Source organism: Leptonotus elevatus, chromosome 18 (genome assembly GCF_054856555.1).
Source record: "Leptonotus elevatus isolate MCC_2025b chromosome 18, RoL_Lele_1.0, whole genome shotgun sequence".
Classification (NCBI taxonomy): Eukaryota; Metazoa; Chordata; class Actinopteri; order Syngnathiformes; family Syngnathidae; genus Leptonotus; species Leptonotus elevatus.
In genome coordinates, this window is record NC_141256.1 from 5,296,941 (window position 1) to 5,311,657 (window position 14,717).

The following is a 14,717-nucleotide window of genomic DNA, read 5'->3' on the forward strand; positions in this document are numbered from 1 at the left end:
CTGATGTAGGCATACAAACCTGATTTATTGCAGTGTGCACATAAAAATAGACTTGACTAAACACAATAAATGCCTGGATTTAAATATATATTTTAAAATGTACATAGACTATACTAAAATACTGTGAATGAAGGCACATCTCAGTTAACCAAGTACATTCTGTACATGTATTCATAGTTCTTCTGTGTTGACATAGCCACATTTCGTGCACTAATTTGGCTCAAGATGAAAAATAAAAAATACACAGGCGTGTGCACACACACACACCTAAAATGTTGCTGCCACATTTAAAAAACAAACTCAAAGGATATACTGATTTTTTTTTTAAATGGATAAAATGCTGGTAAATACAAACATAAATACTTTAAAGTGGTCAGTTGTGTGCAGAAAACAATGTTCTTGAGATGTCCATTTTAAACCACCTAAGTTAAAAATATTACTTTAACATGGCGGGGTCCTCAAGTTTACAGCGTGAGGTCACAGAAGCTCCAGGAATTTGCCGTTGCTTCATTTGTCAGATGGCTGACTGAAGCCAAATGACATTAGTTCCTGGAATAAGGTTTTCATCATCCCCTTCAATCAGACGGTCCCATTGATTGAAGTCCTTTTTCAAACCTTAAAAAAAAAATGCACACAATTTCAGACACGACTCCCATTTTAATTAACGGAGGTATGGGTGAAGAAGAGTCTTACCAAGATGCCTTTGCAGAAATGCGAGCGATGCTTTGTTTGAGAGGTCAATCCCGATTTCTGGGTCGAGGTCACCCCTCAGATTCATCAACTTGCCGATCAAGTCTCTTGTCAGAAAGGTGAAGTCTGGGAAAGACTGGTGCACAGTCCCTCTGGAGCAATGAAGGCAACAAAATCCATCAGAAGAGAAATTTTCGTGTAGTTTACAATCGATGGTGGTGTTTTCTGCTTCATGCTACCTGATAGTCATCATTTTCCTCTCTATGTCTGACGAGTCCAGCTTTTTGATGCGCTTTATATTCTCCGCCCACTGGAACTTCTCAGAGTTGATGAAAAAAATAGGCTGATTCACTTGAGGAAAGGTTTCGTCTTTTAACGGGAACATCCAGGCATCCAGCGCTACAGCACACCTGAGAGAGGGAGGGAGGGAGGGAGGGAGAGCAAGGGTGTTATCAAAGACCCCTTTCAATGGCCAAGTAAGTGGTATAGAAAATGGATTGATGTGAAGAACTGCTCTTACTTGAATTTTGCTTCTTTGGCTAGAGCTTCTATGACTGTCCCTCCCCCAAAAGAATGGCCCATCATAGCTACTCTGCCAAGATCCATGGAATTCTGTATTGAACATGACAATTCATCAGAAGTCGCTTTACCAAAGGACTGATACAAGGTACATAACTATACCTGCATCTACTAAAATCTAAGGCAGTGGTTTTGAACCCGGGTTCAGTGAGTCATATACTAATGGTTTGGCCATCATTGGCTGCTGGTGATCACGAGACATTGCTTGGCCTATCTGTGCTCTAGAGAAGTTGGTGCACTCAGTAGTCGACTTGTGGCTGTTGTGATGGTATGTCATGTGATAATTTACTATGTGGAGTATTTATGGTGTTCCACAGGATTCATTTCTGGGGCCTCTGCTGTTTTCATTGTATTCGCTGCCTCTTGGTTTCATAGTGGATGTGTAAATGTTGCATGAAATATTGTTATTAACTGATACTGAAAAGTCAACATTTAGTGTGCTGGCAACAATCAAGCACAATGGCATTACAATCATTGGGTTAATGACTTATTTAAAATAAATCATACATGGAAACAAATGATTTGAGTTACCTCCAAAGTCTTCCAGTCAAATTGTGTATGCAAAACATTTTGCACTGGCACCCCTGAGTTTATGTCCGTGAGTTTATGAAGCGAACGGATGCATTCGTCGGCCCTCTGTTGCAACTGGAAAAGACAGAAGCTTCTGTATCAAATCTAACACACTCTTAATGAAGTCATTCTTTGAAATGCAAAAATAACTTTCATATTTTACAGCATCAGATTTCTCTGATTAAAGATGAGATCATTTTATTTAATAACTGCAGACCTGTTGTTAAAGTCCATAGTGTGTATACTAGTATAGTGAAATAATGTAACATATCTAAGGCTTCATACTTGCTGGTTTCTGAGGGGGAATTCTTGCTCCCCTTGTTTCAGATTTCTGTAGTACATCCACTCCCTCACCAGGGTGTCTGTGAGTGAAGTTTTCGAGGAGTCCTTGTTGGCCGTTTCCAACTCGCTCTTTTGTCGTAGGAGATATGTGGCTGAGGCAGACTGGTCTCTGCAGGAGACAGAAGTACACGTTGTTTTTTAAGTGCTCGGAACTCTGAAACGTCCCACTTGAAACTTAGAAGAGCCGATACCGAAATTTTCAAACATGCATGGACAAGTATTCCTCCTTAACCTTGGGTACGAAGCACTGTGCCAACGTTCAAGGCTGATAACCTTGGAGGACTGGTTATCCGAGTCATTTCTTTGACAACACTGTCTGTTTTGATTAGCTACTTTCTGATCTGCAGTAAATGAAGATAATCAAGTAATGATTCCGTTTCCTCCAACTGCCTACTAATTACCCAAAGTATTTGCTATTATGACTTGACATTTGTGACAACTTTACATGCAGGATTACTAGATCACATGCTCTTTCTGTGGCTTTACCCATCACCAGCTGATAGAAGTCGCATGTATGCACGAGATTGACCAATTGTGGGCTGCGTCTGCTAATATCCCAAAAATAGGCTTCCTAAAATTGGCCTATTACACAACAATATGAAAGTAGCAATCATATTGCTGATTCGTGTCATGTGGGAGAAGTTGCAATGAGTGTGTTTGTTCTGTACATTTTCTGTATCTATGTTCACAATCATAATCACCGAGAAAACAAAAGGTTAAAAATATATCATACTGAAAAGTTCTTATACAGTCAAGTGTTTAGATGACCTTATACCTGTATAGCTCCAATAGCAGGAACAAACAATAGAACCTTTGCCGCACTACGGTATGCAGAGTAGATAAATCAGTCAATTACATGTACACGTACCTGTGTTCCACAGAGGCCACGATGAAGCCCTGAGAGGCTAGTTCTGTACATATGGCGGAATACAAAGTCCTAACAAGGGGGGGACACACAAATCAGACCATTCCGAAAAATATATATACACACAATACATTTTTAAATCCGTCAATGCCAAAAAAGGATAATAAATACCTGAAGGCCCCCAAACCGTGTGAAAAGATAATTACGGGGCATTTTTCATTTGACTTAAATGGAGCATCCAAGTAGGCTGGAATCTTAAAGGACCCTGAAAAAAAATTTTGTGACATAAATAAATTGCACACACTGGCTCATTTTCAATAAAGCTCACAATTAAGTGTTTGTACTTAATATTATGAAACATAATAAACATTTTTAGTTGGTGTTATGCTTTTATGGGAGTCATTGGAAATATTTCTTCCCTTTAGGGTTTCAGAACCACTTCTGTAGACACTAGGTTTAAGCGATTTAAGAACAGTTTTAAAAGACAAAAAACAGTATGATAATGACTAGGCCCAAATTTGAAAAATGTCATGATGAATTACCAAAGAGACAGTTGAATATTCTTTCGCTGAAAGTCCTGTTAATTTTCATAAAATCTGCCAGCCCATTAAAGTACTCTCTGCTTGGAATCCAGTCTGGCATCTCTGCTTTGTCACACCTTTGGCAAGGGTAGTAAAGACGGAAGAAGCTTCCCTGTTGGGAACACAAATGCAGACATTTATTACCGAAAACAATTACACTGGCTGTTCTTCGTCATCCTGCACTTTACCTGCACTGTGTTATCCATCATAAAGTCAGTACATCCTGCAGCATTTGGTCCATTGGGTGGAGGGATTTCAAGGTTGTTGCAGAACATATTTCCCATAGCTGAAAAAGTTAACTTTAGAACTCCTCTGATCTGTGGGCAACAAGGGGACATGGATTGTGACAAGTCAAATGTACACAACAAAAGGGGGCATGCACACGTCACAGGGTGTGCTGCAGTAATAACATTTAAAAATCCTCATTGATGGTCAGTCAACAGTACTTACGTCGTTTTTATAATTTTATTATCTCAGACTTCCTTGGGGAAAACACTGTCCTAGGTCAGCCTCTCATGTAAGATAAGGAGATACTGTATTGGTTTTAAAAAATTATATTAAATAACATTTTATATTGAATATAAATATTACTTTTAAGCTACAAATTAAAATATCAGTTGTTGTTTTTGATACAGTAGTTTCCCCTCGAAGTCCGTTAATGTCGCCTCTTTATTTTATTACATCAATAAGGAAAACGAAATTCATAATCGTCTGACAGCCTGTCAGAGAATTACTAGTTTTGTAAAGGGAGACATGTTTGATGGCATTTCAATCATTTTGACTGCTAATGTGAAGGAAATACTCAAGTAAACAAAGTACAGTTCCTACTTTGGATTTAGGAAAATTGAGGAAAGCCAGTACCGTCCTATTTTTGAACACTAAAGTTTCGCAAACTGTTAAGAGAGTGAAACAATGACCTTAAAACAAAAATTGCAACTTACCTGGGGAGGTAAAAACAGCTCGAAGTCGACTGGGCAAAGTTTCCGCAATCCATGTCGCAACATTCAAATGACTTGACTTTACCCAGTTCGAAGTGTGAGTCACTGGGGAGGGGTTCTGACAGGTTCGAATGCTAAGGTAACACCTCCCGTAAATCAGCTGCAAGCATCGCATCGAATCTAGTATTGGCCATAGCGTACGTCTCAAATTATAGACGTCTCTATCGCTACGGTTTCGCGCATGTAATCAATATTATACTGTAATATTCTAGTTTCACTTGCAACCATAGACGTAAACAGTTTGTAAATACATTTAAAAGTAACCACTAAAGACCGGAAGTATATTTTATCAATATGAACCCTTACTCTTCCGGGACACGATAGGTGGCGCCCTGTGTCTGTGACATTTGTGTACAACCTACCGATTTAGCCAGCGAAGAAGAAAGTTGCACAAGGCTTGCAATACAGTACCAGTTTTCCTTCATATGATTATGGTGTAGCCATTTGTTAAAACATGAAATTGGTAAGTATTAAGTACGCATTATTCGTGTTTATCTGACAAAGTAACTGTGTAGGCTAGAGGTACAGGGCTGCGTAGCAGGTGTTAGCGTAGCAACTAGCAGCCTCTTCTGTCATTCCCTAGCCCAAGAGTAACTCAGTAAGCACTCTGAGATGTTTGGAGATCTGAAGATGACATGTTGATATGCTACGTCTGTACATTATAAACAACCGATTATGTATGTTTTCCTACGGATTGGTTTCCATTAGTACTGTCTGTCTGGCCATCCCACATTGCCGTGCAATGTCCTCAAATTTAAATCGACCACCGTCATGCTGGATTGTGGACTGGACACCACATCTGTCCTACACTTCTTGCCCCTTCCCCTCGTGCACAGGTGTGTAATAATGTAGCCTTTTACTGCTTTATCGATTATATTAGCCAGTTAGCCACTTGACTGATTTTGTGATGACTAAACTTTCCACTTAGGTATCATTTTAAATGACTGTATGCATTGCCTGTTTTCCTTTTCTAGTCCAAGACTCTCAAAGCTACCAGGTTGGAGTGCTAAAGACGGACATCTAAACTTGGAAAAGGTGTGAGATGCTTGGTGGATTCTGAAAATGCTTTGATATGTCTTGCTTTTGTACTAAGAAACTAATTACAGACTGTGAAATGACTCTCATGCACTGACATTTCCAGGAGCTAAAAGAGTGTGCGGGCAGAGTGTTTGTAGACTCACAGCCAGAATTCTGTCTCCCCGAGGTAATAAATCCAGGCACTGTATGCATACTTTGTTTTTTTTGGGTAGAATGCTCCTTTCACAGTGCTACTATGGCATTACACTATGAATGGGGCCCTATTTCACATTATATTTTAACATGTAGGGAATTGAGCTTGCTTAATGAATCCTCTCTTCAAAAAACAAACAAACAGAGAGAACTGCTGGATCTGTCAACGATCGATGTCATCCTGATCTCCAACTACCACTGTATGATGGCCCTGCCCTACATCACAGAAAACACAGGTTTCACTGGCACAGTGTATGCCACAGAGCCCACCCTGCAGATTGGAAGGTAAAGAGACATAGGGATTTTTTTATTTTTGATGGCAACATTTGTGACATTTTAGTACAGTCTTAGAGTGCCATGAAAAGTATTTTGCCCTCTCTCAAATTATTATTATTTTTTGTATAGTTTTCCAACCTCAATGTTGAAGATAATCAAACAAAGATAACCCAAATAAACATATGTATTTTTTAAATGGGGATTTTAATTATTAAGGGAAAAAAATATTGAAAATGATCAGGACTCGTGTGACTTTATTTTTCATCGGTTCTTGAATTTCTTTGCATCATGACATTTTATTGAACTTTATTTTATTTATTTTTAGCTCTTTGCTGACCTCATTTTGCTAGACATGTTCTAATTCTTTGACTTCTTGATTTGACAGTTTTGGAGGTAATCTGGCTTATGTGTGGTCAGTGAAAATGAATTCATCTTTTTTTTTCTTGGTCTTTTTGCCACAGTTAATTCACAATTTAACAATGGGATCAATTACAAATTTTTCAAACAGGGCAAGGGATATTTTAATATTTGTTTTCCCTAAATAAATAGATCATGATTTGAAAACGGCTTTTTATGTTTACTTTGGTTATCTTTGTGCGACATTAACATTTATTTGTTTGATCTTAAACCATTGAATTTGTGGAAACAAACGTAAAAATTTGGCAATAGTAAGATACTCTTTCGCAACACCTGAACACTGTTTATGATTGTGGGAAAAGAGCCTGGGGTGTAAGTTACTCCTGTCAATTTCATTTGTGGGTGTTTTAAAGTAATTGAGTTTCTTTTTTCTTTCTTTTTCTTTTTTGTTTTGTTTAGATTGCTGATGGAAGAGCTTGTGAAGTTCATGGAGAGAGTTCCCAAAGCTCAGTCTGCCACCTCCTGGAAGAAGAAGGAAATACAAAGGTATCAGATCACTCCTAAACTTGATGAGGACAAACAGTACAGACAATGGGTGGTTTTACTGTATCTGGGGGAAAACAAATCTTTGTGTTCTTAAAATAAATCATGCTGCGCTTATTAATTTTCCTGCATATTCATTTTGCATTTTATTCTTAAGGTTGATTCCTGGGCCACTAAAGGATGCAGTTGATGTTTGGACGTGGAAACGATGTTACGGTATGCAGGAGGTCAACTCTGCCCTCAGCAAAGTGCAACTCGTGGGTTATTCACAGAAAGTGGTAAGAAGCTGTCCTAATTGTGTTATGTAGCGCACAGCCGCACACACAAACTTGAAAGTTTCATGGGGAATTTTTTTTTTTTTAACAATTGCAAACGTATACATGAGATTTTTCTGTGTGTGTGTCTATTTTACGAAAAATACGTTTGAAATAAATATTTGACTTGAACTGAATGTTGCGTCAAGGTAACATGATGTGAAAATTTCACGATTGCCCAATGACCAAGTTTTTTTTTTGTTGCAGGAATTGTTTGGAGCTGTACAAATCTCCCCATTAAGCTCTGGCTACTCCTTGGGTAGCTCCAATTGGATCATCCAATCCCATCATGAGAAAGTTTCCTACGTGTCCGGGTCGTCCCTCCTCACCACCCACCCGCAGGTATGCAGTAAATATCCCGTGATCCGCTATGAACAAAAGTTATGTAGTCTTTCCTCTGTCTTCTCCCAGCCGATGGACCAAAGTTCCCTGAAGAACAGCGATGTTCTCATTCTGACAGGCCTCACCCAGATGCCCACCGCCAACCCAGATGGCATGCTGGGAGAATTCTGCAGCAATCTAGGTTAGCTGAAATGTGCCGACTAGCTACTTTGTGAGGTTGACCAATCGAAGATGCGTCTTGTGATGATGATGTGTCTCGTGGTCCTTGTAGCCATGACGATACGAGCTGGAGGCAATGTGCTTGTGCCATGCTATTCCTCTGGAGTGATTTATGACCTGCTGGAGTGTCTGTACCAGTTCATCGACAGCGCCAACCTGGGTACCACGCCGTTCTATTTTATCTCTCCTGTCGCCAACAGCTCCTTGGAGTTCTCACAAATCTTTGCTGAGTGGTGAGGAGATGTTTTTCTGTTGACATTTTGTTTTACTCACTACTTAGAACAGAACAGCAGTTGATGTCACACAAGCTCACTTTGATTTTAATTATTATTTTAGGCTCTGTCATAACAAGCAGTCGAAGGTGTATCTTCCAGAGCCTCCATTCCCCCATGCAGAGGTACAACAACTGTGTTATGTTGTGTAGGGCCTGACTGATATGTATTTTTTGAGGCCGATACCGATTTTTGGCAGAAAAAAATACAGATTACTGATTAATCTGCCGATTTATTTTTGAAAAATATATATAATGCATAGAATTAGCTCCCCCATTCCTTTTTAATGGGAGTCACTTTTGCACTAACTTTTACTGTTAAAATTTACTCTGTTTTGAATGACAAGTCCACCTTGACTTTATCAACAAATTTCATGAAGTATAGAAGGTTATTGTATAGATTTATGTGTCAATAATAAAACCATTCTTACTTGTTTACAACCAAGAATTGTTATTATCAAATATTCATTATTTGAAGGAAAAACACTCCCGAAGTTGAAGTTAACTTCCGGTTAGCATTTGAATGGGATCCTCTCTTCGCTTGTAGCATTAGCGCTAGGCTAGCAATGTTTTAAAAACGAAGCATGTTTTGTATTTAGATATACAGTGGATGTAATTCTTATTGTTTTGTGGTTAACTCCAACTGGGGTGTCATTCAACAGCTTAAATGACACTTAGGGACACCAAAATGACCAGAATAACATACGCTACGCACATGCTAGTTGCTAATGCTATGCAAGCAAAGTGCTGCATTCAGGGCACTTTCACAGCATTGGAAACTTTGTTTTTCTTCGATTATAACGTAAAGGGGAAAATAATTGGCCATTTGACCCAATTGGCCTATTGTTTTGGCAGATGTTTGAAATAATCGGCCGATAAACAGTTACAAAGTTAGTGTACATAACATATTATGGTCCATGTTATTTCAGTTGATCCAAAGCAACAAGCTGAAGCACTACCCTAGCATTCACGGTGACTTCAGCAGTGACTTCCGCCAACCGTGTGTGGTGTTCACTGGCCACCCCTCCCTGCGCTTCGGGGACGTGGTCCACTTCATGGAGCTGTGGGGCAAATCCAGCCTGAACACTATCATCTTTACTGGTAATGAACACTTTAAGGCTTGGCAACACACACATGCCAATCACTTAAGCAGTCATGCTTTTCAAAACGATGTACTGAAGGTAAGGCTGTTATTCATTTTTACTGACAGAACCTGACTTCTCCTACTTGGATGCTTTGGCTCCCTACCAGCCGCTGGCCATGAAGTGTGTTTACTGCCCCATTGATACGCGGCTTAACTTCCACCAAGTTTCAAAGCTGCTCAAGGAGGTCCAGGTAAGACAATGCACCACCACCCTGGTCAAGTTTTACAAGTACTGTACCAAAAATAAATCACTAAATTACTCCATTCCAATGCGTTGGACAAATACAATAAAATGATGATACACATTTGTTATGTTTTCCATGAAAAACAAGGGGAATGGGGTATAAAAAATAAATTTAAAATAACCGCGCATATTCAAATCTAAGAGTACTGAATTTGCGAGTGTGAGGTCAGGGTTATAATAGTTTTGGATTTTTCGTTAGTTTTCGTTTTGTTTTTGTTTACTTTTGTTTTTTAAATTTGGTTAGTCTTTAGAGCAGGTTTGTTTTTTCTCCCCCCCCCCCCCCCGAAAATGCTTTGCTTAATTTTCATTGGTTGTAGTATTAGTTTTAGTTGTCTATTTCCATGTCTCATCCTCCTCTTTTTCTAATCAGTTAATTACTTGCATAATTTAAAATGGAAAAAAATGACCCCAATATTTTTGACATGAACAAATTTATTAAATGCTTTACTTTAATGCATGTAATTATGTTTATTGCTAAAACACAACCTGTGCTACCTTAAAAGTAGCCATCCGCTGTCACGCTTAAGGATAATATTAATTGTGTGATTAATCTGCGTTAATTCATGATTAATGCGATAATTTTTTGTGATTATTTAATCAGTTCACGCTTTAACTTTGACAGCACTGATATTAATTGACAAAGATGAAAATCAATGACATTCTATACATGGAAGATGTAGTTAGTTTTCTCAAAGCATTTTTGTTTTTATTTTCTTGTACATGTAGTCCTCTAGTTACGAATTTTCGCAGATATGAATAAACGCTGACTGACGTCCTTAAATATAAAATGAGGACCGCCTCTACAGTACTGTAATTGCTGTTAAAAATACGCCAAGTACAATTGGCGACAATGCTTGTCAAGTTTGAACAGTATTCATGACTCAGGAACAAATCTGACATCTGCTTTACCTGCCTGTTGGCTCTCCCTGCAGCCCGTCCACGTGGTATGTCCCGAGCAGTACACCCAGCCTCCAATGAGCCAGTCTCATCGCTCCGATCTGATGCTGGAGCTGCAGCCCCCACCAATGGCCTACAGGCGCTGCTCCGTGCTCAGCCTGCCCTTCAGGCGCCGTTACGAGCGTGTCTATATTCTACCTGAGGTGAGACTCTCCAGGAGGGAGGCAACTTTTTAAAGTCATGACATCATCTGCTTTCGTTCCTAGCTGGCCAACTCCCTGGTGCCTTCCGAGGTCAAACCTGGCATCTCCGTGGCAACCGTCTCGGCCATGTTGCATTCGAAAGACAACAAGCACACGCTGATGGTGAGTCACTGACCTCTGCCAAGGCTCAACTGTCAACACACAATACAACTGTCTGTGTAACACACTAATCCAGATATTTTCCCATTTTTGTATTGCCAGTCAGTTCCAAAGCCTCCTCCAGCGCCCCCTACCAAGAAGAGGAAGCGAGTGATGGAGGAACCCCCAGCGGGTCAGGCGCCCAAACCCCTGCTCAGTGGAGTTGTACCCTTGGAAGCCTTCCTTGCAACTCTGCAAAAGGTTGGATTTTGCTTTTTCACCTAGAATGTTGCAAAGGAGTATTGGGCTAAAGTAAAAAGAAAATAAATTACAATATGAAAATAATGGTGCAATTTAAGTTGTATATTTTAGAAATGTATTTTTAAAATATTTTTTTACATAAATGTTTTGGAAATATACCGTAGTCGTCATTTTGAATATTACATTCAATTAACATATTTTCAGTGTAATTCTCTGTAGGGCCCGACCGATTGTTTTTTTTTAGGCAGATGCCAATTTTGGCAGAAAAAAATAACGATTACCGATTAATCTGCCGATGATTTAAGAATATATATATAATGCATAAAATTGCCCTCCTCCCAATTGCTTTTCAATGGGTGTCAATTACCCACAAACTTTTGCTATTAAGATGATCTGCTTTGAACGACATTCTGCTTTGATTTCGTTTTAAGGGGAAAATAATGGGCCATTTGGCCCAACAGGCCAATTGTTTTGGCTGATGTTTGAAGGCCAATAATCAGCGGCCGATTAATCGGTCAGGCCTTAATTCTCAAATTTACAACTCTATCTTGAAATTACACCTAATTTAGGGTGAGAGCAATGTAGAATGTTTTGGGCAGCAAAAACTCAATTTAGCAAAAATATCCAGCAATACAAAGTTGAATCTTGCACGTTCTTTGCAGCATGGCATCACTGAGGTCAAAGTAGAGGAGACGGCAGACGGGCACATTCTGCACCTGCAGGCGGAGGACACACTGATTCAGCTGGAAGAGGACGGCACACACATCGTGTGCGACAACAACGAACCTCTGCGCACGACACTGCGAGACCTGGTGTTGCGCTTCCTGCAAAAAATCTGAACTGTTACTCAGTAAACTTACAGCGTCTTTATTGTAAAGACCATACTATATTTTGTAAAAAAATGTATTTTGTATTTATGATAGCTTTGATACTTTTGTGTTTTTGATTTGATGAATATCTTGCAGGTGCGGCATTGCTCAAAAAGGTAGATGCGATTTTTTTAACTTGATATTTTAATTGTGACTCAGTGTACATGCAGCTAAAATACATTTAATCATGATATAAATGTACAATGTACCATAGCTGTGGTAATGCAAATCTTGGGCAGCAAAGTGATTAACTGTCCCGTGATTAATCTTCAAAACCAAAATATGGTGTAGTTTATTTGTTGCGTTTCGGCGGGTCGTTACTTAAAAAAACAGAGCGTGTCCATTTCATGTGCAGGAAACAAAAATACTTGGTGCCATGGAGCCCATGTCAACATTGTCACAAGCATGTACATTATAAAATCTTCTAAGTGATAGCCATTTCATTCAATAAGTAACAATTCAAGACAGAATTGTCCCTTCCTGGATGTTTTCTAGTATGATGTCATTTTGTTCTGGCCCAACTTAAACAATAGTGTGAAGTCATCCTGAGGAGTCTAGGTTTTAGTATTAAAGCTACAGTGGCAAAGGGAAGAGAAAAAAGCCAGCTTAGGTGGCCACCTTACTTTGGAAGCCAACATTTCTAGTTAGCAATTCTCATGTGGGTTGTTTTAAGAACCAATTCCATGTCAGAAGTCAGGAAAGCCACCTAAACCGCTCATACTGGCAGCACCGAATCACATCCACACCGTCAGAAGAGTCAATTTTGTCTTTAGAGTGCAACGCGTGAAGTCAACCGAGTAAATATGTCCTCTGTTATTAAGCACATTTAAGTTCTTCTTCCTCCTCTACTTGGAGTCTTTCTCAGCATCCAGTAGCGCAGACTGGATGCCCAACTTCTGAAACTCCTCCACCAGATCGCCATTCTGGTGCATCTGGAGGAGGATGTCGCAGCCTCCCACAAACTCTCCGTTGAAGTAGATCTGAGGGATCGTTGGCCAGTTGGAGAACGCTTTGACTCCTGTGGAAGCAAAAGACACTGGTTCAAGACTAGTGACTGGTGAGGCATGATAGAACCTGCATGAAAGCTTATTTCCTATTTGTGTGTCATGTCGGCTACAATTCAAAACGGGTCCACTACCAGAAACATGAGTAGCAAGAGTAAATACTTGCCACCTAAGCTCTACTCTGTTGAGTCTATAGACAAGACTAGTCATAGTTCAACTTCTTGATAAAGTTTGATTTTATTTAACTCATTTACTGCCAATGACAGCTATAAACGTCAAAAATGTATCTGAACTATTTCTATTCGTTTTTAAAAAAAAATCCCACTTTTGTTAAAAAAAATATGAAAACCTAGAATTTTTTTATTGTACATTTAGTTAACTAGTGAAGTCATGAGATGAATTACGATTAAAAACTTCAATCGCCTGACGCCCCAAATTTTTAATAATATTTTCTTACCTTTTTTCTTTTTATTCATTCACTGCCGTTGACGGCTATAAACGTCAAAAATTAATTTTAACTATTTCTATTAGTTTAACATTTTGTTTACACTTTTGTTAACAAAAGTATGAAAACCTAGATTTTTTTAAATTGTACATTTAGAACAGATGTAAAATGTGTGATTAATTGTGAGTTAACTAGTGAAGTTATGCGATTAATTACAATAAAAAAAGATAACCGCCTCTTGCCCCTAATTTTTAATCATCTATTTTTAAAATGAATTTGTGGCAGTGAATGAGTTAATCTATTGATAAAGTAACTTCTAAAGTCTAAATGGTCGTAGCCAAACGTAAGGCTTTTGCCCAACTGGAACAGCCACATACTACTTTTTTCTTTTTTTTGCACGGCTGATTCGAAACACCACACCCTACGGTGCTTCTGCAAAATGCTGATAAACGTCACGCAAGGTTAGCCAAGGAGAGTTATCCACGAACGTTGATGACGTCACAATCCATTGGACGTCAACGGTGAAGTATTGACAGTAAAACAGGAAACTGCGACAACATTGAATAACGATGAGTCATTTGTGGGTGGTCTGGTGGACACGCAACAAAGTAGTCTGGAGAATTTAGGACAAAAAAAAGAAAAGTAAAATGAACTCCAGGTGACCACTTGTTGCTAAATGTACTGACCTTCTCGAAGCTCCTCGTCCGCCAGCACGTTATACGCAGCGTAGTCGTCCACTCCGTGCATCCGTAGAATCTGGACCACGGCGTTACTAAAACCACACAAGGGCTGAGCTGGTGTCCCCTTCATAAAAACCACCACCTTGTCCTTCTTCACCATGTCGCCTAGGTCCTTCTGGAGACCCGACGCCGCGCACAAGAGCCGCGTCGAGGCCGTCCACACACGTCCTTCGGCTTGTCCGGGTAGAGAGTATGCCGCTCCGAACCGCAGACACCGGGAAGTGTATCTTATTAAGCTATTCATGCTGCTTATTTGGCTTTTTCTGTAAACACAGTAAACACACGTATCTCGCTTTGACACCGGAGTTCAGCCACTCTTAAAAAAAGAAGGTTGAAACCGAGAGGCGGGACCATAACGTCCATTGATCATTGGTCGAGAGATACGTCGATCGTATTTGTTACACAAATATATTACAACACTGACGCTTATAACGTTAAACAAAGATTAAATAAAATTACAAAATAATAATAATTGAAAAAAAAATCCATCCAAATGCGATTCAATTGGGATAGAAACTAAATCATTACAAACAAACAAAAACGTCCGGGTCACTCGAGCAGGGTAACGTCAGCTATTGTTATTAAACACAGGGTC

At 39.4% G+C, this 14,717-nt stretch overlaps 3 protein-coding genes across 3 annotated transcripts; 1 reads left to right on the forward strand and 2 right to left on the reverse strand.

Moving 5' to 3' along the window:
• Positions 1 to 6: 6 nt before the first annotated feature.
• Positions 7 to 4,924, reverse strand: pla2g7 (phospholipase A2, group VII (platelet-activating factor acetylhydrolase, plasma)). Its single transcript, XM_086060749.1, has 11 exons — positions 4,569 to 4,924; positions 3,816 to 3,944; positions 3,589 to 3,739; positions 3,218 to 3,311; positions 3,050 to 3,118; positions 2,125 to 2,290; positions 1,801 to 1,914; positions 1,211 to 1,302; positions 930 to 1,100; positions 694 to 842; positions 7 to 615 (listed from the first exon to the last, which is right to left on the reverse strand). The coding sequence occupies exons 1-11, from the start codon at positions 4,629 to 4,631 to the stop codon at positions 515 to 517; spliced, it is 1,299 nt and encodes a 432-aa protein (XP_085916875.1). The 5' UTR covers positions 4,632 to 4,924; the 3' UTR covers positions 7 to 514.
• Positions 4,925 to 4,982: 58 nt separating this feature from the next.
• On the forward strand, positions 4,983 to 13,484 carry ints9 (integrator complex subunit 9). Its single transcript, XM_086060748.1, has 17 exons — positions 4,983 to 5,088; positions 5,334 to 5,461; positions 5,600 to 5,660; positions 5,767 to 5,829; positions 6,001 to 6,140; positions 6,948 to 7,034; positions 7,189 to 7,309; positions 7,553 to 7,687; positions 7,757 to 7,868; positions 7,959 to 8,139; positions 8,243 to 8,303; positions 9,107 to 9,278; positions 9,388 to 9,512; positions 10,498 to 10,665; positions 10,729 to 10,827; positions 10,927 to 11,064; positions 11,727 to 13,484. Exons 1-17 carry the CDS (start codon positions 5,080 to 5,082, stop codon positions 11,901 to 11,903), a joined length of 1,977 nt encoding a protein of 658 aa, XP_085916874.1. The 5' UTR covers positions 4,983 to 5,079; the 3' UTR covers positions 11,904 to 13,484.
• Positions 12,196 to 14,477, reverse strand: glrx5 (glutaredoxin 5 homolog (S. cerevisiae)). The gene is made up of 2 exons (XM_086060752.1): positions 14,069 to 14,477; positions 12,196 to 12,951 (listed from the first exon to the last, which is right to left on the reverse strand). The coding sequence occupies exons 1-2, from the start codon at positions 14,364 to 14,366 to the stop codon at positions 12,779 to 12,781; spliced, it is 471 nt and encodes a 156-aa protein (XP_085916878.1). The 5' UTR covers positions 14,367 to 14,477; the 3' UTR covers positions 12,196 to 12,778.
• Positions 14,478 to 14,717: the final 240 nt, after the last annotated feature.